Genomic DNA, 24,805 nt, shown 5'->3' on the forward strand with positions numbered 1-24,805 from the left:
AGAAACAATCAAGGGAATGGTTTGGGGTCCACTGTGTGTGTGGCTAAGTTTAATTCAAGTTCAATTCAAAGTGTAAGTCTCCAACTGAACACACTGAGTGGTGAAAATACTAACAGGGAAGGAGGCAAGAGAGCCCGGGCTGCTATGAAAGAACAAAAGCTCACTCACACAGCGCTCGCTGCACGGCTGCCATTTCGAACCCAGCTCTCCTGGCCTCCGGACAACATTTCAGGAGGCAACAGCAAGTTTACTTCTGGCTTCCAATGTCAATAACAATCACTGAGATAATCTGCAGCTGCTCTAACAGTTTCAATAATATTAACAAAGTGATATTTTTCAAGCAGGGGCCCTCTGTATTGGTGGATGCAATCGGGCTTAGATTACGCTTCCAGGAACTCCCTTTCTGGCACACTCTCGCATTCCCCACAGTGGCAGTTTGGAAACTTTTCTTCCCCTCCTGTCTCAGAGGAATAATTGTCCCTTCTCCTTTCCCAAACTGCCCTACGACCTGGCCTTAATCCCATCCCCCTCTGCCTTCCCCAGGATCCCGCTCAGGAAAGGAACCCTTCTCTCTCTTGCCCCCAAATCTTCATTCACCTTTTTCGGATTCTCAGGGAAACACGTCTTCCCTCAACCTGGCCGCTACCACTATTTTTCTTTTTAAACACCACCTACTCTCTCTTTAAACCTCTACCAACTGGCTCTGGTCCCCTCTACCCAGACCATCCTTTGTGATTTAAAAAAGTTCGGTAAGTGTATGCCAGGCACTGAACTCCAGGCTGGGGAACAAGATGAGGAAAGAAGGTCTCAGCGTGTAAAGGACTCTTCCTGAGCCTCGTCTTCGTCCCCGCAGCCTCACATACCCATCACTAGCTTCTCAGACCTCCGTCTGCCTTCGGCCTCTGCAGACCCCACCTTGCAGGCTCTCCTCTGACCGTCCTCATTCACCTTGCTGGCTCCTCTGTTACACACCAGGGTTCCTCACCTGGGACCCACAGGTGAGCTTCCAAGGGGCTGCGAGTCCCCTAAAATTTTATGTCAAGTTTTATACATAGCGCATCTGTCAGGGGATGAGACACCCTAACTTACACCGTATCAACCAAGGAATCTACGACTCCAAACAGACTGAGAGGCACGACTCCAGATCCACACCCCTGGGCTCTCTTCCGAGGGGCAGGCCCGCGAGTGCTGCTGGAAATGCTGCCAAAAGATGCCAACTGCCCTGCAGACAAAACAGAACTCCCCCTTCCTCCCTCCTCACCCCCTCTTCCACCTGCTTCCCCAGATGAAATCCTTTTCTCACTTCCCTGCTCTGTCACCACACGCTGTTCTCCGGGACCAAACTACCACGCCAGCGTGTGGTCTCCGCCCGCATCACCGCCGTCTCGCCTGGCCCTCCCTCTGACTCCCCTCCCAGCTTCATGAGCTCTCCTCTCCTATCTGTTCTTCGTGACGTTGTATTCAGTCCCACCACTTACTTCCAAACCTTCAGGAGGTCTCTGCTACTTCCCAGGGTACAAGCACCTGACCCCGGCAGGGCCGTCCACCAGGTGCGCCAGCTTTCCTCCTCCCCGCCGCACCCCAGCCAAACATCCCTGGTGACCCTCGCAAGCTCTCAACACTTCCAGCTTTCCTTCCCTTGTGCTGAGGGTCAGGGTCTTGTCTCTGCCTGAAATGCCACCTCCTCCGCCATCCTTGCAAGGATCATCCTTGCAAGGCCCAACACAAATGACTATCGATTCCATGCAAGCTTTTCCAGTCTAGGCTGGACCTGTTCCCTTTCCCCCGGGAGTGCCCACAAGGCTTCCTCGGCCTTTCTCTTATCAACCACCCTCTATCGGAACCATACACATCTGTCACATCACTTCTGTCACATCCCCAAATGGGAGCAGGTATCATTCATCCGACTGCGACTTCTCAACTGCCTTCATGGCTCCCCAACACCACCCAACACACTACTCTGAAATGAACCTAACTGATGAAATAGCTGCACACATTGAATGGACTAGCAGGGGCTGATATTCCAAGGGCCATGTCAATAGCTGATCTGTTTTTATCTGTATCTTGTATTGTTTTGGCGACTAGTTCTGTTCTGTTTTTTAAGATGACTTTTACTGGTTAAAACTTCGAGAATGGGGCTTCCCTGGTGGCGCAGTGGTTGAGAATCCGCCTGCCGATGCAGGAGACACGGGTTCGTGCCCTGGTCCGGGAAGATCCCACATGCCGCAGAGCAACTAAGCCCGTGAGCCATGGCCGCTGAGCCTGTGCGTCCGGAGCCTGTGCTCCGCAACGGGAGAGGCCACAACAGTGAGAGGCCCGCGTACCGCAAAAAAAAAAAAAAAAAAAAAAAAACTTCGAGAATGTAATTTTCCAAAACTTTGTATAAGCAACTCAGTTCCCATTTTTTTCTCCAGTTTCTCACTTTACTGACTTCCTAAAGAAAAAAGTAGGGATTCCTAGCACAGACACGAAAAGTAAGGCAAAGCACCAAAGACTTGAGAAATCAACCCCTCTGTGGACCACTCCAATGACAGCAACCCAGAATCCTATGCTCTGGTACTAGATCCACAATATCCAGAAATCCAGCCCACCTGTTTCCATTCCATGGAATGGACTTTTCCTTCACTTTCTACTAAACCTGTGTTCAATAAAAAAAAGCCGTCATTGTACAACTGCCATGCAGAAGTCATTATGCTGAGGTTAGAGAGATAAAGCCTGATCCCCGCCTTGATAAGCTTACAGTATAGGAGGGGGGTGGGTAATTACCCCATAATTATGACATAAGGCAGACTGAGGGAGATAAGTGCTCTAGCAGAAGAACCTGCAAAGTCTAACAGGTTCAGAGGTAAGATGAACTCCCATCAGGGAACGCACAGGGCGTGGGAAAGGACCTAGGACTGAGCAAGATGGTGGAGGATAGGCTCTAAAGAGATGAGGGGAGCACAGGTAAAGGGGACAGGAAAACCAAAGTTTCCCTGAGTTGAGAAAGTTGTCCTGTGTGGTTGGAGTCTAGGGTATAAGCCATGGGAAGTCACTGAGAATTTTTTGTGTGTGGAGAGTGGGACATAGAGTGACATGATCATACCTAAAAACAAAAAAAAACCAGACAACAGCATTGTGTAGGATAAGTTGGAAGGGAAGGAAACTGAATGAAGGGAAGTGAGTTGGGAAGCACAGGTAGAAATGGGAAGAAATATTTGAGAGTTACTAATAAGCAAAACCTACGGGATTTGGAACTGATGTGGCTAGAGGAGAAGTAAGGCAGGGGAATGAGAAAGTTGACTTCGTACATAAGACACAAGGTTGTAATGTACAGCACAGGGAATATAACCAATATTTTAGAATAATAACGTTAAATGGAGTATAATCTGTAAAAATACTGAATCACTATGTTGTACACCTGAAACTAATATAACATTGTAAATCAACTATACTTCAATGAAATACATAAATTTTATGCCTGATTGGGGTGGGAAATTGACTTCAAGTTCTCGAATCTGAGCAAATGAGGATCATCCAAATTGAGGGATATGTAGGCTGAAGAGTAGGTCTGGTGAACTGCAAAGAGGTCAGGGAGATGGTGAGCCTATGATTCTCACAGACTTCCAGAGGAAGCTGTTTGAGAGGCTCATTAAGATTCACTCAAGGCCAATGTCAGGGCTAGATTTAGAAATCACCCATACAGCAATGACAGCTTAAGCTATGGATTAAATGAACTCATCAAGGCAAAGTGAGTAACATGAGAAGAGGGCTGACAGGGAACCACCACCAAGATGTCTACCTTTAAGGAAAAGACAGAGGCAGTGGAGACTGGGAAGGAACAGTCAAGATGGTACAGAAACACAGAAACCAAGACTTGCAAGAAGAGGGTGGTCAAAATTACTGAATGCTGGGGGGAGATCAAACCGAATGAAGATTGAAGTGAGTCACTAGATTTGGCCAGTAAGAGGAGGTCTGAGTTCCAAGAAGGTACTTGCGATAAAACTGGATACTAGAATGGGCTGGAGGAATGAGTGAACCGGAGACATGGACAGCCTAGAATATTCTTTCCAGAAGTTCAGATTGAAGTGAGAGATGGGGCAGTAGTTTAGAGGAAAGCTGGTCCAACACTTGACCTCTTTGTAGGGGAGTAAACTCTCAAGGAGACAGAAGATACCAGAGAAAGGGGATAACTGATGGAGCAAGATTGTGTAGGAGACGGACAGACTGGGGCCTCAGCTCGAAGGAGGTTTGAAGAAACCTGCTACGTGGGGCTTCACCGGTGGCACAGTGGTTAAGAAATTGCCTGCCAATGCAGGGGACACGGGTTCGAGCCCTGGTCCGGGAGGATCCCACATGCCGCAGAGTACCTAAGCCCGTGCGCCACAACTACTGAGCCTGTGCTCTAGAGCCCGTGAGCCACAACTACTGAAACCCACGTGCCACAACTACTGAAGCCTATAAGCCTAGAGCCCGTGCTCCACAGCAAGAGAAGCCACCGCAATGAGAAGCCCGTGCACTGCAACGAAGAGTAGCCCCCACTCGCCACAACTAGAGAAAGCCCACACACAGCAACAAAGACCCAACGCAGCCAAAAATAAATAAATAAATAAATAAATAAATAAAAACCCTGCTATGTGAACCATCTTTAAATCTCTGATCATTTCAGGCCAGATATGCAACACCCAAGACATAACCCATTCCCTCACTGGATTTTCGTGGATTAGATGTACATTCTCACTTTCATAGTAATTCCAAGGGTGTGTTCCCATTAAAGTCTTTTTATCCTAATAGTTTAAAATTTTTAATATTGAAATATCTTTTAAATCACATATTTAACCAAAAACTGAGAAAAGGCTAAGAATGTATTCAACTCTATGATATCATTGCATTTCCTGGAAGCATCACATTTGAATCTACAATCAACACATGACTCATGACGAGTACTCCAGATCCTTCTAGACCACCACAGTCTTTGTATAATTGTCCTTTTCCATCAACCATGAATTTCCTTTGATGGAAACAACTGCTGATGAAATTTGGGAAGAGAGAAGCCTTGTCTTGCTAGAAAAAAATTTAGGCCCTCATTGCCCCCAAATAAATAAATAAATAAACAGACAGATAGATAAATAAAAGACAGGCATAGGAAGAAGAGCTCCATTACAAAGCAGCTCTTCTATTTAATGATCTCTTTCATCACCTTCAGTCTAGCTGGAGGCATACTTACTCCATACTTAAAATAAAGGCATACGTTTATTTATTTATTTATTTATTTAAAGAATTATCTTTAAAGAATTATTCCCCTGCTCTCCCCTTAGCAGATGTCTGCTTCCACATTTGTTTAAAGTCAAGCAGAGAATCCTGTGATAAACCATAATGGAAAAGAATACGAAAAAGAATATATATATATATATGCATAGCTGAGTCACTTTGTTGTACAGCAGAAATTAACACAGCACTATGAACCAACTATACTTCAATAAAATTTTAAAACAACCATTTGGGGAAAATGTTAAGAACACTATCAAAAATAAAATCAATAAATCTTTTTTTTTTTTTTTTTTTTTTTTGCGGTACGCGGGCCTCTCGCTGTTGTGGCCTCTCCCGTCGAGGAGCACAGGCTCCGGGCGCACAAGGTCAGCTGCCACGGCTCACGGGCCCAGCCGCTCCGCGGCACGTGGGATCCTCCCGGACCGGGGCACGAACCCGCGTCCCCTGAATCGGCAGGCGGACTCTCAACCACTGCGCCACCAGGGAAGCCCAATAAATCTTTTTAAATTTACATTTCAAAAAAGAAAAAAAACAACAAAGTCAAGCAGAGGAGAAGGAGGGGGTAAGAGGACAGAAAAAAAAGAAGGCAAGATGAAGGCAGAATATGAAGAAAGACGGTTTGAAGAGCAAGACACGTGGAAAGCTTGATTTTAGTCCCGTGGTAAAACAAAGTGAGATTACTCAGTCTACTAACTAGGAAGGAAAAGTTCTAGGTATACACAGCCCAAAACTTGCTACGGACTAAGTCATAGGTTGTAAGTAATTAAATGCATAATAAGTCTGTCCTGCCAAATATATAGTAAACGCTATCAAATGACATTTAAAGTGTCATTCCTTAAAAATAAATAAATAAACCTCCCCTGTCCAGTGATGGCCTGCAGCACCTAAGCCACGAATCTGCATTCGAGAAGCACATTGGCTTATATGGCACTTAGGCTCACTCTTGGTTCCCAAGTAGGGGGCAACGGGCTCTGGGATGCGACGTCACAGCACTACACTGACATGCTCGTGGTCACCTCGCCACCTTCTGCCTTTGGAAGAGGGCTGGCCGAGGAGGAAGGCAGGCTTGGGGCTGGCAGGGGTCACCTGGGCTCAGCCACCCCACACAGACTGGCGGAGGAGAGGCCCGCTCCCTCGGGGAACGCGTCAACCTTCTGTAATAAACACAGCCTCGTCCACACATCACACTGGGGAGTGCAGCACAGAGAGGAAGGAGGGGACACCCAGAAACCCTCTGATGCCACCCAGGAGAACCCTGGAATTTACCAGACTGTGGGCCAGAGGAAAGGCATATCTCGTGAGGATCTCAAACATATCTCTTCTGCTGTGACCCTCCTGTTTCAGCGCGAACCTCAGGTTTCTCATGTCCTGGGGGCAGAGGAGAAACGTGCCAGTTCAGTCTGCAAATCGAGTCACATTTGTCAGCAAAAAACCTTCTATTCAGGTAGGAGATCGACTTACCTGAATGAGCAATAAATCTAGACTACTAAGAAAATTACTTTGTTTTGTACAATATTTTGAAACATCCGGTTTAAGAACACCTGAAAGTATTCCCATCATAGTCATGATGGTAAAGACAAGACAACTTGTGTTAAAGAGAAGACAGAGCTAAAGTTCACTTGATAAAAAGAAAAATCAAACCTTGCCTTGCGCCTCACATCTGTGTCTGTCTACTCAGACTGGTTTCCGGGGTATTTTAATTATAAAACAGTATTTCATTCTTAGGACTTTTCAAATGTGTATCTGCCATAAAGTATCATTTCAAAATTGTCAAGCGTGTCATTAAAATACAGAAGCTCTCTCTCCCTCTCCCCTCGTGCTTTTAACTTTAAAGTCTCCCTTTTAAAACTTAGGAAATGACTCGCATTTTAAGCTCTAATACAAGTAATGTGATACGTTTTTTACTGAACAATTTTACTTTCATAGTAGGAGTGGCTATGCTTCTAGGAACTAAGAATTAATGCTCCAAATCAGATTTTAAGGATAGTTTCCAATACATATCTCTTTAATAAGCAGGAAACCCTTCCTTTCAACTGAATTCAAATAAAATAAGCTCCCTTAAATATCAATTTGTATTACACAGCAAAAGATGTAACATTCTAACTTATTTTCAAAGCTGGCAGTTTTTGAGGTTGTCTCTTAGATCACTCATGGTGCTGTGGCTGAGTGATGGCTGTTACCTTCTGCATTGCACTTTCAACACCTCAGGAGTGAGACAGATCCGGCCCCTGCCCTCTCGGATGTCACCATCTTCATATTTCTCCAAGTGCTTTTTCATTTGTTATCTCAACAGCATTCTTGAAGCTTCCTAAGTCTTCAACATGTAGGAGCGGCAAAGGCCTTGCCATACACATCCCAAAATGCAAAGGGGAGTAAAGGTAGTGTAAGGCAACAGGCTCTCAGGCCTCTCATCAACGACCCAAAACCGATCTCTCTGTACACAGACGGCATCTACTGGGCCTCGCCAGCTCCAGGATTCCATGCTTTCTTTTTTAAAAGCACGCAACTTAATAACATCCAAAAACTGATTCACGACATGTTCCAAGAACACTGGGATACCAGTTGTTGTCTCATGATGCAAAGCACTAGTCAAGTAGAAGGAAAAAAAAATCATTTCAATCAGATGACGTGCTTTCAAGGGGTTTGCAATGAACCCCAAGTACAGCACCGGCTAGCTGAGTATCCCCAAGGCTCACAGACGTATGAAGGATTTGCTTCCGACCAGCCTTGGTTCCGATGATAATTCTGCAACATCACGCTCTTAACAACTCAACCAGAAACTAGACCATCTCTAGATAAATATTTATTCTGGTCCATCAGTGATTCAAACCACTACTTTCGATGTGCCAAAGTACAAGTGATTCAAGCGACTTCGTGTAGCCGTCTGATTCAGTTGTAATTAAAGGACAGAAAGAATCACTACCTTGTCTTGCCAACAAGAAAAATGAAGTGGAAAAAAAGGCAAATGACTCACAGGTGGCAGATCACCGAATCTGTAACAGCAATCTGAGCATATACTGAGGGGTAAGTTGCACCTGGTCTCCTAGAGCCTGACCCATCGGGGAAGGAAGGACAGCTGGGAAAGAGCCTCTTGGTAGAAGAATCTCGCAGTCAGACCCCTGGTGTTTAGTGATTGGGGCACTTGGCGCTGAGCCAAGCCTCGTGATAACAAATGAGTAAACACACCCCTGTTGCAACAGCCCTGGTGGGAAGGCTTGGCTCTGCTTTTTTTTTTTTTTTTTTTTTTTTTAAGCTCTGAGTTGTCAGCAGTGGGTGGTGGCATGGGGCCTGGCGGGTAAGAATTCATATATTCGGAGCTACCTTCTCCTCAGTTGCTAGATGACAACCACTGGAACTTCTATCCATCACATGCAAGTTGCCACTGGCATGCAGAAATCCCCATGCACGGACCTGGTGGAGCCGAATTTGTAGGGGTTCTACGTTCTTGTTTCGGTGAAGCAGCACAGTTGTACTGTGGTTACTGCCTGCAGATGAAAGGGGACCTACGGGGGACAGGAGGCGAGTCTCTGCCCCACTGCAGCAGATTCTCTTTCTGTCACTTTCAGGTCTGTTCCTGAGAAAACGGAATTCAAGCCTCAACATCCCTGTTTCCAGGAAGATAACTGAGGTAAAAGGTTGTGCTACAACACTGTTCTAGGCCATTGTCTTTGGGCTTGACATTAATTCCAAGAAACATACATATGTAACATTTGAGAATTATGTTCCCAAGACCTTTGTTCTTAGAGTAAACAGTCAAAGGGTAAGAGTGTGCTTTGTCCTATTAATTTGCCGGGCCTAACATTTAAATACAAGTTTTTCCCATCGATAAGGCAACAAACAGGATTTTTTTCAACTTGCTTAGAATGAAAGTCACTTTGAAATCATCAAAACCTCATTTTCCCTGGAGTACTATAATATAACACTCTCCTCCCGTGGATTCTTTTATGCAAAAGGCAAAAACCTTCCTTAAAAGTAAATCCCCACATTTCTAGGCCCAAAAGGGTAGACAGTAGCTAGGTTTATAGATAAGGCATTAAGGGAGCTTGGATTCAACCAAAAACAACAAAAACAAGCCAAGGTGGGGAGTGAGGGAGAATTCCAGTTCAAGTCTCATCGTGACAAAATCCTCTGCTTTCTAATAGAGTGTACTAGTGTTGACCTTGTACAAACTGGAGACAAATAAGTATTATCTTCATAATCCAAACAAAAGTACAGGAGATTGGCTTTAAGAAATCACAGTGCACAAGACCAGGAAAAGGAGAGTTGGGTTGGGATTCGGACTCCTGCATCAGCTCCTCGGGGACCCATTGGTAAGGAAGCCCATTGAGCAAATGCCTCATTTCCCGTCCACAGAATGAAGGACTCGGATTGGCCAGGGGTCAGCAAATTTCAGCCCAGGTCAGTCTTGGTGTGGTCTTCGAGCTAAGATTGTTTTTTATACTTTAAAAGGGTTGAGAAAAAAACAAAACGCAAAGGAGAACATATGACAGAGATCCTGCTGGCCCACAAAGCCTAAAATATTTGCTTTCTGGCCCTTGACAGGAAAAGTCTGCTGACCCCTGCACTAGATTGATGGTCAGATACTTCAAAGAGTCCCAGCCTCTGGGACCCTGCCTTCAGAGATTATCTGGGGATTTGGGGTAGAACTCAAAGCTTTACCTTTGTCAACCCATAGAGGGCTTCCCAGATTCCCTTCATGCATATTTAGCTGTGGGAACCACTGGGACAGATGAGCTCCAAACCCCTTCTAGCTCTTTCTAGGACTGGGCACTGTAGTCTTCCAGTACAGAATACCTGAGAAGGAAGTTCTCTTGCAAGAAGGTTTATTCTGTCGTTTGCAAAATGATTATCTCACCGGATTTGGATTCCAACTCTGCCATCTGTTGGGTAATCTTAGCTACGTGACCGAACTCTTCTTGGCCTCAGGCTCCCCGTCTATACAATGGGGACACCACTGTCCGTCTCAGGGGACTGCCCTGAGGATTTAATGCAAAGCCCCTAGTACCTGTTTGGACCGACAGAGATGCTCCATAAATAGTTACTATTATAACTGGCTGAACGTTATTGTCACTAAATCTCTGCTGTTCCCCATGCCGACACATAACAGGAGGCCACCGTCTCTGAACACCATCTAAGCAAAAGTGGGAGGGGCTGTGAGAGGTAAGAACACAGACTCTTCACAGAGGGAAAAATCTCCTGTATTTCTCCTTCCTGTTACGATGTGAAGGTGTCTGGCTGGAAACACATCACACGAAGGAACACCAGGAGCAGACTTGTGCAAAAACAAAAAAGTGTGAAATGTGATTTATGAAGTTTTCTTCCTAGTCAGTCAAGCAAACCAATTGACTGGCTCGGGCTGCTCTCACACTTAAGGACGACAGCAGGTCCCCTTCATAGGAACTCTTTCCCCAGGAGGTTCTGGAACGCCTGATCATGAAGGGGGAACCACACCAGGGCCCCAGATAAACAAGGGTCTTTGATTTTTCTTTTAAACCCACATTCACTTTTTACTTATCATTCAACGCTAACGTGCCTATTTTCCCGTAAGAAAGTACTGAATCTCTTACTTTACAAGTAATATCTAGCCCATAGGAATTCTCTCCTCTACTTGTGGCGCCTCCCATTTTTTCAATTCTTGAGATCACACCCAGAGGAACATCAAGTATTAGAGCAGAATCCTGTAATGGACAAAAAGACACAAGTCAATATTTCTGTCAGTACAATTAAAACATCAAAAACATATTTTTTAAAAACCCATGTGCTTTCAGGGCATTTTTACCTTGGCCCTTTTACCACCTTTTATGAAGAAGAACATGGTAGCGATCACACATGAAAGAAGCAAGCATGAAAACAGTCAGTTATGCAACCCAAATCCATCCCCAAATGTGTGTGCCATTCTGCACTTGCCTGCAGAATAAAGCCTGAACTCCTAGGTACACAACTCGAGGGCCCTGGGATGTGGCTCCCAACCTGTCTCTGTGGGCTGCTGTCCCACATCGTTCTACGCTCCAACTAAGTAGATGCCTTCACCGTTCTCCAAACATTTTGTCTACACTCAGGCCTAGGATGATCTGACTTTCCCAACTACCAACATTCTCCAACGACGCCCCGCTTCCCATTAGGTCAGAGTGGACCACTCCCTCCTCTGCAGCACTCGGTATGGACTGGCATTACACCACGTGCTTCAAGTCTCGTTGCCGTGAACTTCCACACCCGTATTCCCCCACTGGGAGCCAAACGTCGGGAAGCGGTGCCTATCTTAGGCATGGGCGCTCTTCCCAAAGGAAGGGCCTGAGGGCATACAATGCTTCTCCGTAGCTCCTTAGCCAACGCTGGACTCGAGGGGTCCAGAGGGCTGTTGGCACGAAGGACAGAATAACGCCAGTAAAGTCGTACCGAGATCATCACACCAAGATAACGGCAGCTGCTGCGTTCGGAATACATCGTCTGTGCCGGGTACCACAAACGGCCAACGCGTGTATCGTCCTCACAACCGTTCTGGACACGGGTGAAGTATTCCCATTTCCTGATGTTGCAACCAAAGCTTTAAAAAGCTTCAGCAACTGGCTTAGTAACTACAGGGAAGGGTTGAGATTCAAGCCAAGGTCTGGGAACACACATCAAAAGAGCCATAAAAATGGTCCTACCCTTTGACTCCATAATTGCACTCCTAAGACCTTATCTTACAGCTGTGGAGCAACAGGAGGAAAAGCTACATGCGTGAAGATGCTTGAGAGAGCCAGAGGTGGTCACTGGGGCGAAGAAAATTAGTCAGTGAACTTGATGGAATAAGCACACAACTACTAAAATAATTATGGTACATGGAAAAATAAGTTTAAGTGCAAAAAAGCAGCATACAAAATACACTGTGACTACAATAATGTAAAATATATATTCGTATGGACAGAGATAGAAAGGGCTACACAAATTTTTTAAGCCAATGATCTTCTTTAATGCTCTGTTAGATGACTTTGCTAACAAATATTTTAAAAGCTGCTTATTGAGTTTTTGTTCTTTAAAAGATGTCCTATGTTAATTTCTTCTTTTACTTTAAATCTTTCTCTTTAAAACACAATACAACAAACTAAGCATCTCTTCACAAAATATAAATATAGCTCATGGGTGTTCTAGAAATTTAAAAAGTATAAGACTGTGGTGTATCCATGCCATGGGATACTGCTCAGCCACAAAAATGAATGAACTATGGAGACACGCAACGATCCAGAAGAATCTTTAGGGCATCATGCTGAGTGGATAAAGCCAATCTCAAAAGGTGCTGTATGGTTCCATTTATATCATTCTTGAAATGACAAAGTTTTAGAGCTGGAGAACACAGAAGTGGCTGCCGGGGCTGAACGGAAGGAGGGCGTGGCTATAGGGGAAGCATAAAGGCTACAAAGGGAGTTCTGTAGCAACAGAAGAGTCGCATATTTTGACTGCTGGTGGTGGTGACATGAATTTACACATGGCATCAGATGTCACTGAACTGTGCGCAAAAACATGCCAAAAATGAGTGCATGCAAAAACCGGTGAAAATCAAGTACAGAGTCTTAGTTAACTATACTGTGCCATTCAATGTCCTGGTTTTGATAACGCAGTGCAGTTATTGGAGAAGCGGGGTGATGGGTACCCAGGAACTCTCTGGACTATCTTTCTAAGTTCTTGAGAGTACATAATTACTTCAAAATAAAGTTTAAAAAGTGTGAGAATATGGCTACCGTGGTGTGGAGAAAAGAGCACAAACTCTAAAGTTGGACAAAATTGCTTCCAATCTGAGTTCTGACATTTATTAACTGGATGACTTTGGCAAGTTACTATATCTCTCAGCCACATTTACCTGTAAAATAGGCATGATTAGAGATAATGGACTTAAAGTAACTGGCGTCGTGCCCGGTACATGGTAGCTAGATAACAATGCAAGTTATTATTATTATTATAGCAAAGAATATCTTAGTATGTGAAAGACATTACTGTGCTCTGCAAATATAGTGGATCAGTATATACTGCAGCAAGCAGTTACAGGGCTTTCTGTTTGTACCTGTAAGGAGGCATCTTTTAGCTGGCGCCATGGGGTGAGACCCCTCACTCCATGACTGAATTCCAAATGCTTAGAGATTAAAGACACTACTCAGTGACCACGTACATATGTAGCTGCGTATTATAATGTATTTACTTCTCAATATAATCCAGTTATTAAAAATATACTATCAAGGGACTTCCCTGGTGGTCCAATGGTTAAGAATCCACCTTCCAACGCAGGAGACGCAGGTTCGATCCCTGGGTAAGATCCCACATGCTGCAGGGCAACTAAGCCTGCGTGCTGCAACTACTAAGCTTGCGCACTCTAGAGCCCGCGTGCCACAACTACAGAAGCCCACAGGCCACAATGAAGACCCAGTGCAGACAAAATTTTTTTAAAAAGATATTTAAAAAATACTATCAGGCTTCCCTGGTGGCGCAGTGGTTAAGAATCCGCCTGCCAATGCAGGGGACACGGGTTCGAGCCCTGGTCTGGGAGGATCCCACATGCCATGGAGCAACTAAGTCCGTGCATCACAACTGCCGAGCCTGCGAGCCACAACTACTGAAGCCCGCATGCCTAGAGCCCGTGCTCTGCAACAAGAGAAGCCACTGCAATAAGAAGCCCACGTACTGCAACGAAGAGTAGCCCCCGCTCACCACAGCTAGAGAAAGCCCGCGCACAGTAACAAAGGCCCAATGACGCCAAAAAGAAATAAAAATAATAATAATAATTTAAAAATACTATCAGTCTGTTACTATGCTTAGATTATATTGAAATTTACGAGTGTCTATTCAACTGTACTCCTAAATATCAAACTTGTACCTAAAAATACATAGAGTAGACAATAAAAGTCTGGGGCTTCCCTGGTGGCGCAGTGGTTGAGAGTCCGCCTGCCGATGCAGGGGACACGGGTTCGTGCCCCGGTCCGGGAGGATCCCAAATGCCGCGGAGTGGCTGGGCCCGTCCGTGAGCCATGGCCGCTGAGCCTGCGTGTCCGGAGCCTGTGCTCCGCAACGGGAGAGGCCACAACAGTGAGAGGCCCGCATACCGCAAAAACAAACAAAAAAAGTCTGATATCCTAATAACAAGATGGAAGCAAGAATGCAAATTTAAAAAGCAGAAGGGTTAGAAGTGAGTGAGACCTTACTGTTCTTTGTCCCAGCAGCGAGAAAATTCCTATAGCTCTGATTACCCTGACCCAACACAAACCAGAAAATGGGACACCGAGGAGAACCAGCCAGCTCCTGACCAAAGGCACCCACAGTCTAATGAGGCTAACCTGCCACGTTCTCCCCGAATGACAGGTTCAAGATCAGATAACCCAGCAAGCCCAACTGGAAGATCTAGGAATAGGAAAATTAGCTTTACTCTCTAGAAACCTGAGTCGTCATTATCTAAGTATCATTAAATATTTAAGGATTCCCAAAGGTCCAATCTAACTCAAAATCTATTCCTCTGTACCTGTACGTATCTAAAATAGCTGAGAAGTAAATGTAACAGCTTAAAAGATGCAATCATTTGCCTTCTCTCTGGAGTGCATACTGAGTAACAGAAACTACTGGATGCTAGGGACCATGGAGAGAAATAAGATGTAGGTGCTGCCTTCAAAGAGCTCAAGGCCCAGTCGGGGAAATGAGACACATGTACCCAAACAGCCACAATGCTAGGTTCTAAGTGCCAAGAGCCATTAAAAAAAAATGCAGATGAAGTGGAACGGGAGGTCAGAGAGGGAAGGATGATTTCTTACTGATGGGGTGACAGGACGGTTCTGCTGTGATGGCAATGTTAAAGACGATCCTTAAAGGGTGGAAAAACAGCAGCTGGAGACTGGCCTTCCAAAAACAGGTAACAGCGACGTGGCTACACGTGTGGGAAAGCATGGGAATTTTATTTTAAAACAACAAAAACAAAACCAAATGGGGCAGGTTTAAGATCAGGTGGCAAGGGAATCCCCAGGGCTTGAATCGGGGTGACGGGGAAATGTGTCGTGGGCAGAGGACCGCAATGAGGTAATGTTGCTGTACGCAGATGCACCCAGCAGCGCTGAGCTCTCCGCACCAGCACACGGAGGGTCCACCCATTCCCTGCAGCCCTGGAAGCTAATGTTTCAGCGCAAGCGAGAGGATCACCATGAGGATCTGAAAGCGGAGAGTGGCCGAGGTGGAAAGCAAAAGAAGGAGGTGAGCCACGGGGCAGAATCACCGAGGCCGGCCCGAGTGTCTGGGGCAATGGTGGGCCCACCAAGAGAGGGGGTTTTGGAGAAAGATTAACATTGTGAATTTTAGACACACTGGGTTTGAGTGTCTAGACACCCTGGGTTTGGAATCTTAAAAAAAAAAAATGGTCATGAAGAACGTAGGGGCAGGACGGGAATAAAGACGCAGACCTACTAGAGCATGGACTTGAGGACACGGGGAGGGGGAAGGGTAAGCTGTGACGAAGTGAGAGAGTGGCATGGACATATACACACTACCAAACGTAAAATAGACGGCTAGTGGGAAGCAGCCGCATAGCACAGGGAGATCAGCTCCGTGCTCTGTGACCACCTAGAGGGGTGGGATAGGGACGGTGGGAGGGAGGGAGGCGCAAGAGGGAGGAGATATGGGGACATATGTATATGTATAGCTGATTCACTTTGTTATACAACAGCAACTAACACACCATTGTAAAGCAATTATACTCCAATAAAGGTGTTTAAAAAAAAGAAAAAGAATAATAAAATAAAGTGAAAAAAAAATAAACACCCTAGGTTTCACTGATAACCAAGTACAGATATCCAGGAGGCAGCTGGAAATGCAGAAGTGGAAGATCCCAAAGGCCCCTCAAACTCGAAATGCCCAGAACTAAGTGCATGACGCTTCTCTGTCCAAACTACACCTTCCTATCTCAGTGGCTAGCACTCCATCTGTCCGGTGACAAAAGCTGGAAACCTACAAGTCATCCTTGACATTCCCTTTTCCACTAGCCTTAATCCAATCTCCATGTTTACTTCTTAAATCCACCTTGAATCTGTCCGCCTCTCTCCAGTTCTACCAGCAACTTGTCTGGGCCACTGGAATAGACGCAGGGGTCTCTTTGCGTCCACTCCCGCGCCCTTACAGTCTGCCCAGCACACAGCAGCCCAGGCCGTCTTCTACAGAAGTAAATCTGATGCTACCATCCCTCTGCTCAAACCATTTCCAAAGCTCCTCATTGCTCAACTCTAAAACCCTAAATCCTTAACGGGGTCTACAAGGCCTAGGTCATTGGGCCACTACCCACATCTCCTGCTCATCCCTTGCCGTTCTCCCAACCCCCAACCCAGCTACACCATCACTTTTTCATGTTCCCTTTGGTCCCAGGTCCTCTCCTGTGCCGTTCTCTCAGCTTACTGTTTCCGACCCGGTCCACGCCAAGCATCTAGGGAACTGCTGTTCATTCTTCAGACCATGGGTCAAGCATCATTTTCTCAGGACAATTTCCCAGGCTCCTCAAACGACTGCCTGTTGTTACACCCTGGTGTGATTATCTGATTCATGTCCGTCAGTCCCACCGGAACCTAAAGCTTCATGAGGGCGACACCGTGTCTGCTGTGCACGCCACTCTATCCCAGTGCCTGGCATGGTGCTTGGCACACAGCAGGCTCTCAAATAGTGAATAAAGAATGAACGATCAGGTCTGGCGCTATAGAGTTGGAAAGCAACTGACAGGTGAGAAAGAAGAGGGTAAGGACAGGGCAAATAGACATTTAGGGGGTGGGAAGGAGAAATGAAACTGCAATAACAGCAAAAGGACGCATGGAGAAAAGGACAAAGAAAGCAGGAGTAACCAGCAATACCGACTGATCACTGCAGAGAAGGTAAAGAGCTGAGGGTCTACCGAGGTCTACAGAATTGAGCAGGCAAAGAGGAGCTTTAACAGGGAGTTAACAGTCCGGAGGCAGAAGCAGCGTGTATGGACTCATGTTTTTAAAAGTCTAGCAAGGAAGGGGAAGAAAGAGGATAGTACTGCAGTAGCAGGGTAGCAGGGATGCAAGAAGATGTTTTACGTTAAAGAGACTTGAGCAGGTCTGCGGGCTGGGGAGCCAATGAAAACCACACACGTAAGACTCCGAGTACCTGGTGGGGCACTAGGGCTCCAGAGGGACGAGAAGCAGAAAGGCCCCCTTTGTAAAAGAAGACGTCTCGTTCCTTCCTCTGAGATGGCAGAGGAGGAGGAAAGGAATTTATGGGAGCTCAGCGAGGATGACTTTTAACTTTGCAACAAAGCAAGAGATGAGGTCTGCAAAGGAGCTCACACGGGTCTGTCACTGGTGTGGTGTGGAATGTGATGAGAAGTCGATCTGAGATGGAGAGAATTGCCAAAGCAGCCACGAGCCCCTTTCTGAGGTCTGAAAGCCCGAACCTGTAGTGGAGCTAAACAATTACTTAAATGCACTGTGTGACTTTGAACAGGACGGCTCGGCAGCGCACAGCCTCTCGAGCTTGGTGACTGGCAAACTGGGAATGGATGGCAACAGGGGGCGAGGGGACCTGGGGTATCAGCAGGGACTGTTTTAACCTGAAGATCTCAGTCGCTTTGCAGCAGCAAAATAAAGAGACGATTTAAGACTGAAATTTAAAAGAAAACCTATAGTACGGATCCTACGTTCCCACCGAGGCTCCTGCTTACAGACACTCTAGGAAGGTTTATTATTACCGTCTTTTTGGCATTATTTCCCCTCTTTTAAAACGAAAAAAGGTGCTAACTCCATTAGACAGAAGGAGCTAAAAAAGGACAACGTTGAAAAGTTTCCAACGTATTTTTTTGAAAAGAAAAATACTATAGGAACCCTTTTTGCTCATGCTTGTAACAAAGTGGGAGGCGACACAGGCCTGCCACTCGTGTCAGATGTCCAGCTCTTAGGCGGCACGATACCTCGCACCTGCTCAATGCGCATTTCAGAACCAGATATTTGAAAGGCAGATACGAGGGCCAGGCATCCACCTTGATTCTCCAAGTCCCGTCTCCGCACTGGAAAATCATCAAAAAGCGAAGTCAACAGACCCCATGCCGCTACTCCCTCCCAGAAATACCTTTACCCGGTAAAAGTTAACATGTGTTCTGTCCTTAAAGAGGGTCTTGAATGGTACTCAAGAGTCTTTGGGTAATACTCTGCCTAAAGAATGAAATCGCTATGGTCCTATCTCTTAGAGGAAAAGCCTAATGACAAATTTCTCCTTCAATTTCATGCAGGAAGAACGTACTGTTTCCGACTGTCAGCTGATGAAAAGCGTATACATGACGCGCTGCCCACCCTGCCGGCAGCCCTAAGGGTTATCCGCCGCTCACGTGTGCATCTCCGGAACTCCAGCCTATTTTTAGAGGGGTTTGTGGGATGACCGGGAGTGAGACCGAGGAACTTGCAGATGGTATCTACCACTGACGGGGAGTGGGAAACGGACTTCTTCAGCTGGGGTGTAGATCCCCAGATGTTTACGTTATTCTTTACAAACTTTCTATGCTAAATATTTCAAACTAATTTTTTTAAAAGTGGGGGTGTGAATGGGAGAGATGGGAGGGAATGAATATGTATGAGTTCTAGTGGAGAAAACAGTTGAGGGCCAGCATGCGGGGCGTACAAAGGAGAGAGGTGCAGAGGCGACTCAGGGCTGAGCTGCAGAGGACCAAGAACACTGAGGAATCTGAAACGAGGGAGGAAAGGAGCCCCTGACAGCTTCCAACTGGGGGGGGCGGGGAGAATGTCTGTAAGAATGTCTGTGGGAGCCAGAGAGAACTCAGTGGGGAGAAGATGCCGGCAGGGAGGGGACAATGAAGGCTGCAGAGGAGAACGGAGGAGGGGTGAGGAGGTGGCTCCACGGTGACTAGAAGAAGAGTAGCACCATCAAGAGAAGCAAGAACACGCAGAGAAGGAAGTGGCAAGGAGAAAGAGCAGGCGAGTTTTGGTTCGGCCGTGCACCTGGGATGCCGGGTGGAAAGTCAAGGGGTCTCCAGCAGGTAGTGAGAAAGGAGAAGCTGGGGCCCGAAGAAAGGTCGGTGCTGGAAAACCAGGACCCAGCTGGGCGGACTAGGGAAGGGGCCGGGCGGTGGCTGCTTTGCCCGGCAGCTGCCGTCAGACGGGCTGAGTGCGTGGGCAAGAGCTCGGCACGCTCTAAGGAGCTTTGCTGACACACAATGCTAACTGGAGAGGAGCGAGCGCAGACGGAAGTGGAGGAAGCTGTGGGGAGAATGAATAGAGAGAAGTGTGCTGAGGGCCTGGGAGCTGGAGGAGCTTCCACCGGGGGCTCCCAGCGACCTCCCCACAGCCATCCTCTGGGGCCTCCGTTCCTCCTTTATTTCACTGAACCTTCCAACATTTCACTCCCTTGTCCACCCCCTTCCTTCTAGAGATTTTGCTCTTCTCCCCACTTCCACCAAAGCCTTGTCTTACAAGCCTGTCCCCTGCTCTGACTGCGGCTTCCTCCTCTCCCCGCCCCGGAGAGCCGGGCCCCCCGAGGCTCCCTCCACAGCCGCATCTCTGTTGGTCGTTTGGTCCCCTCAGGTAACCCTGTGGCTAGACCCAACTGTTACGGACACCCGTACGCTCATCACTTCAGCACCTTCAGACTCGTGTTTCCAATGGCTCCTGAGCCATTTCCACTTCACACTCACGCAGCTGTAAGTCTGCACATCCAGACTTGTCTCCCGGGGGCTCAGCTCCAACCCACCCCTTCTCCCGTGATGTCTATTTCCGCGAATGGGAGCAGCTGCAACCACTCAAGCCCCAAACCACAAGGATCACTGTGGACCCGAGTGAGGGCCCAGTGAGGACCCGGATCCTCCTGCCTGGCTCACGGCTGCTCCCCCCTTTCCACTGCAGCGTGGGCTGGAAAACGGAGATAACTTCCTGGGTGGTCTCCCTGCCTCCAGTCTCCCCCTCCCCCAATCCGCCACACTCGCTGCGACCCGACTTCCCTTCCTGAAGTGCACGTGTCGCTCCCCGCGTGCCACGCACACCGCTGAATGGTGACTGATGACTCGCTAGAGCCTGGCTAGGCTTCCAGCCTCGTCTCCGCCCTTCCCCTCCCCACTCCCGCTCCAGCACATCCCTCCGCCACCGCCGCGGTGTACAGGGCCCCTCCGTAGCAACATGCAAAAGCGCCCTCCTGTCCGGGAAATGGTCCCCATTCTTCGAGATTTGGTTGGAACATCACCTCCTCTAACAAGGCCTTCTGTGACTCAGCGTCTAGTCAACCCACCTCTCCCTTGTAACCTCACGGAACGATGCACCCGCCGTGGGCTCTGCCACACGGCACCACACCTGCTCGTCTCCGTGTCGCGCACCCGGCACCGTGGCAGACTCACCCGGGCGCTCAGTGAGTGTTTCTGGCATAAGGATACGGCCGCATGAATGAACAAAGGGTTAATCTGTCTTTCTCGCCCACCACAGCGCCTGAGCCCCAAGTATTCCTGCGAGGGAAACTGGAAGTGGTCTTTTGCCCCCGGGGAGTCCACAGATGACAGAGTATTACAGGCCTAAATAGCCCCACTGGAGTCACGAGATCGAACGCAAGCCAAACCCTTCAAGGTCAAAAGGCGGCTATGGGACTTCTCAACGCCAAACGCAACGGTGGTGTTCGGGACCACCAGGTCTCGCCACTAGTGAAGGCCAGAGAGCGTGACGAATAAATACGGCTGAATTCCTTCCCTGCCACGCGCCACACTGCATCCTAGGCCTCCCGGCTCGGCGGCGAACAGACACAGAGCATCCCCGGCCTCGGAGGGATGGGAACGAGGCAAAGCAGTGAAATATACAAAAGAGGAGAAACAAACAAACGAACAGGGGCTTCCCTGGTGGCGCAGTGGTTGAGAGTCCGCCTGCCGATGCAGGGGACGCGGGTTCGTGCCCCGATCTGGGAAGATCCCACATACTGCGGAGCGGCTGGGCCCGTGAGCCGTGGCCGCTGAGCCTGCGCGTCCGGAGCCTGTGCTCCGCAACGGGAGCGGCCACAACAGTGAGAGGCCCGCGTACCACAAAAAAAAAAAAAAAAAAAAAAAAACAAACGAACAGGAACGGGGGAGAGGAGGAAGGGGAGGGGTTTGGGACCTTTAGAGCCGGTGGGCAGGGGACGTTTCCCAGCAATAAGTGTGAACACGGGGACGTGAACACAGAGAAGGAGTGAGGGCTTCGGCGGAAGCTGGCGAAGCCTCCAGGGAGGACGTGATTTTTGAGGTGGGTTCTGAGGGACGAGGGGGCATCCAGGCACAGTGAAAACAGCCCAGAAGGGCCTCGGGTGCTGGGAAGAGGGCCGGGGCTTTGTGCAGCTGCACAACAGCACAGGGAGAAGCGGTGTGAGTCGAGGCAAGGGAAGTCAGAAGGGTTTTTCTGCCACACGAAGGAGAGTGGATTTTATGCTGCGGGCAATGGGGATCCAACAAGAGTTTTCAGACTGCGAAGTATGCGGCTCAGGTTGGAGGGGGAGACCCCAAAGGACACCCAGGGTAAGGAGGCCGCGTGACAGTCCAAAGACCACGGTGCGTCTACTGCCCGGGACATCGGGGGCAGGGAACCTGCCCTTGACACCTGACGAAACAGGACAGCTGGCTCCCGAGGCAGGCCGTGCTCCCACTGCAGTGTTTACATACCTGAACCACACAGGTGTCCGCTTCAAAGGCCAGTGAGATGGCGGCTCTTTGTCAAACACATGAGAAACATTCACATTTTGCAGCAGAATCCACAATTAATGTTCTTATTTAGGACTTTGAGATACACTATGATGACTATGTTTTGAGGCTTCTGCATAACCACCCAATTGGCTTGCTTCATATGATGTTTTCTGCCGTTACCTGCTTGTTTTTAAATTTGGACTAAACGATGTGGCCAATTGGTCAAAATATTTATGTAAAACTTGGTAGAAGAAGAAAAAGATTAGCAGTCAGTGTCAAACGGGCATGTTATTCACCCACTCCGTGCTAATCCCTGGCCTCTGGAGTGCTGTATGAAAACGAAATAAATAAAGCTGGCCAAGTGTCGCCCAATTACAAAAGTAATAACGTACGCTCACGCCAAGTGGGAGGAGGAAAACAAAAGCATACGTAATTCCACCGTCCAACTATCGCAAGTACTAAACCTTTTGGTGTATTTCTTTCTGGTCTCTTTTCGACAAGATAGTTTTTGTTTGGTTTCCACAGCTGAGATCACAGAACAGACACAATCTTGTCGTTTCAATAATTTCCCCAGTTCATCACCAGTGACAGCACGAAATGGAACCGGGCATGTGTGGCTGGTCAACAACTTGCTCTAATTCGATTTTTGACGATTCTTGCATATATTAGCATAAAATCTCTCAGTGTGTCCCAATTCAACACTTGGAAGCTGTACAGAATGAGTGTCCCTTTGGCTGGCCATACTGTATTGTATAGTACACTACAGTATAATATAATATTATGTAACGTTATATTATACTTTTGTTAGTTCAGCCTACAGGTATGTTAACTTTTTAACCAATCCCATCCAATTACTGAATCAAATAAGCTTGAGCCCCTGTAAAGACAGACCTCTTCCATCCTTCACCAATACAACTGGTTTTTATGAAGTAAATGTTATCTATGCTAAATTTCACATTAGCAGTTTCACTCCAATATCTTAGCCGATTAAGACTACTTCAAACCCCTTCCCCTTCCCTTTAACCCCCTTCCAAGTTAAAGGCTTGATACCCAGCTACACAGTCTGTCAATAATACTCCCAACGGGTTTCGTTCTTTCCTGGGTACGGTATCATCTGTTCAAATGATAAATTCTACAATTGTTGCCAACTGTTGCCAAGGGTTGACATCCAGCTCACTGCTCTGTTAATTTCCAGAATCTTCTTTCACATTCTGGAAAACTAAAACATTTGTTCAGCTCCAGTCTTGCTTAGAAGCCTGAAGAGAGTCACATAAATAAAATGCCCAATCTCAGGCCCATGGGGGTCTAGGAACACGACAGAAGTGGGCTCCCACAGCTAAGGCAATAAGAGTAATAAACAGCATTTTTCAGAATTTGGACACAAAGATGAACATAATTTTTTAAAAAAATCAAAAGGTGCAAACTAATCTAGATTAGAACTGTCCTGAAGAAATTCTGAGGTAAAAGCAGTAAAACAAAAGCTAGATTCCCCCAACACTCTGAACATCTCCTGCGTTTAAGCGGATGTTGGGCTCCTCTTCCATGTGCCCCGGACCTATTTACCCCTCCTCGATCCAGCCCATCTAAATACAGCTGCGCCTTCAGGCTGGCCTGGGCCACAGCAACCCACCACATCCACCACAGGCCCTTCTGGGACAGCCTCAGCAGCTGTTCATTCATTCTTTCCCTTCTGGAGCATCTCGTCTCCATCACATTGTTCCATCAATGGAACATTCCTTGAAATACCATGGCCAGCATCTTACGGCCGTGGAATGAAAAGGCAGAGTGGCACTAAGCCACAGCATAGTCATCCTAGTTCTAAACTGTAATTGAACGCTTGGAAAGTTCTAGAGCAGTGGGCCTTAACAAGGGATTCACATCTCCAAACCAGCCAACGGGTACAGTTACAAAACTCCCCTCCCCAGATTATCAAGGACAAAACTTATTTTAACTCACTCTATTCCTACATATACAGGTGTTAGTGTTAAATGAGCTTTGCATAAGCCAAAAATTAAGAGTTGAGAAGCAAATATACCCCCATGTTAATCTGACCCACAGTCAATCTTGCAAGGTAGAAGAGAAACAGTTTAGCATTATCTTTAACAGTTAGGGTCATCTTTATGGTCTTAGATTCTACTTACCGTTTCCAAACTTCTTAAATAAAGACGATAATTTGTGATGTAAACTCTTCCCTTAATGGGGCCATTGAAAGGACATATGTAAATAACTTCTTTGTCTATTAAGATAAAAAAAGTACCCTAAAATAATGGAAATATATACCAAGATACACAACAAATGGCACTAATTTAATATAAACTATTTGGCTAAGAATAACTACAATTAAAAAAGAAAGTCACTGAAAAGGTCTAAAGCAAGCACTGGCAGTGCTTCTACATTACCATGCTAGGTGGAATGCGGCTGCCACTACCTAGGGACAAGGTGATAACAGCTGGAGAGCAGAAGTGAAAGAGGGTACTGACGCTGCTACCCTCAGGTGGTTGCCAAGGTAACTGGTGAACTGCAGACTTCAACCAGAGGATGGCAATTCATGTAGGACAGTCTCACGGACTCACCACCAGATCGGCTTTGAGGTCTGCCAAACCTCTAATCACACAGAACATCAGCATGTTTTTAATAAATGAATGTCAGCAGTAGAAATGTTTAGCTGGTCTATTCTTTCTCTTTTAATAAGCCAGAGAAGAGTGGAGCTAGATTCATTTCACATATTAAGTGAGATGAAACAGATGGCCAAGAAATTAGTACATCTTTGGTAGAATCAAACATAAGGAGAAACTAAATCAGGAGAGTTGAGTTCTTATAATAAAATATATCTTTGTCTTATCTTTCAAGGATGTCCTCGAATGTGTTAATGGCATTTGTTTATCTGTTTATTTATCTATTTATTTA

The 24,805-nt window shown here is 46.8% G+C and overlaps 1 protein-coding gene across 4 annotated transcripts in view; it reads right to left on the reverse strand.

Annotated features, from left to right (window-relative positions):
* Window positions 1-24,805, reverse strand: part of MTM1 (myotubularin 1) — a 97,565-nt gene that overhangs the window by 45,994 nt on the left and 26,766 nt on the right. For 2 of the 4 annotated variants that reach the window (XM_059051108.2, XM_067023076.1), the window contains exons 4-6: window positions 24,040-24,134; window positions 10,818-10,928; window positions 6,517-6,618 (exon numbers count right to left, since the gene is read on the reverse strand). In XM_059051108.2, the coding sequence (XP_058907091.1) occupies window positions 6,517-6,618; window positions 10,818-10,928; window positions 24,040-24,134 (308 nt within the window). Of the gene's footprint in view, window positions 1-6,516; window positions 6,619-7,430; window positions 7,836-10,817; window positions 10,929-24,039; window positions 24,135-24,805 lie in introns of those variants that run through there. The other 2 variants (XM_067023077.1, XM_067023078.1) reach the window with 2 other exon arrangements.

Source organism: Kogia breviceps, chromosome X, assembly GCF_026419965.1.
Source record: "Kogia breviceps isolate mKogBre1 chromosome X, mKogBre1 haplotype 1, whole genome shotgun sequence".
Lineage (NCBI taxonomy): Eukaryota > Metazoa > Chordata > Mammalia > Artiodactyla > Physeteridae > Kogia > Kogia breviceps.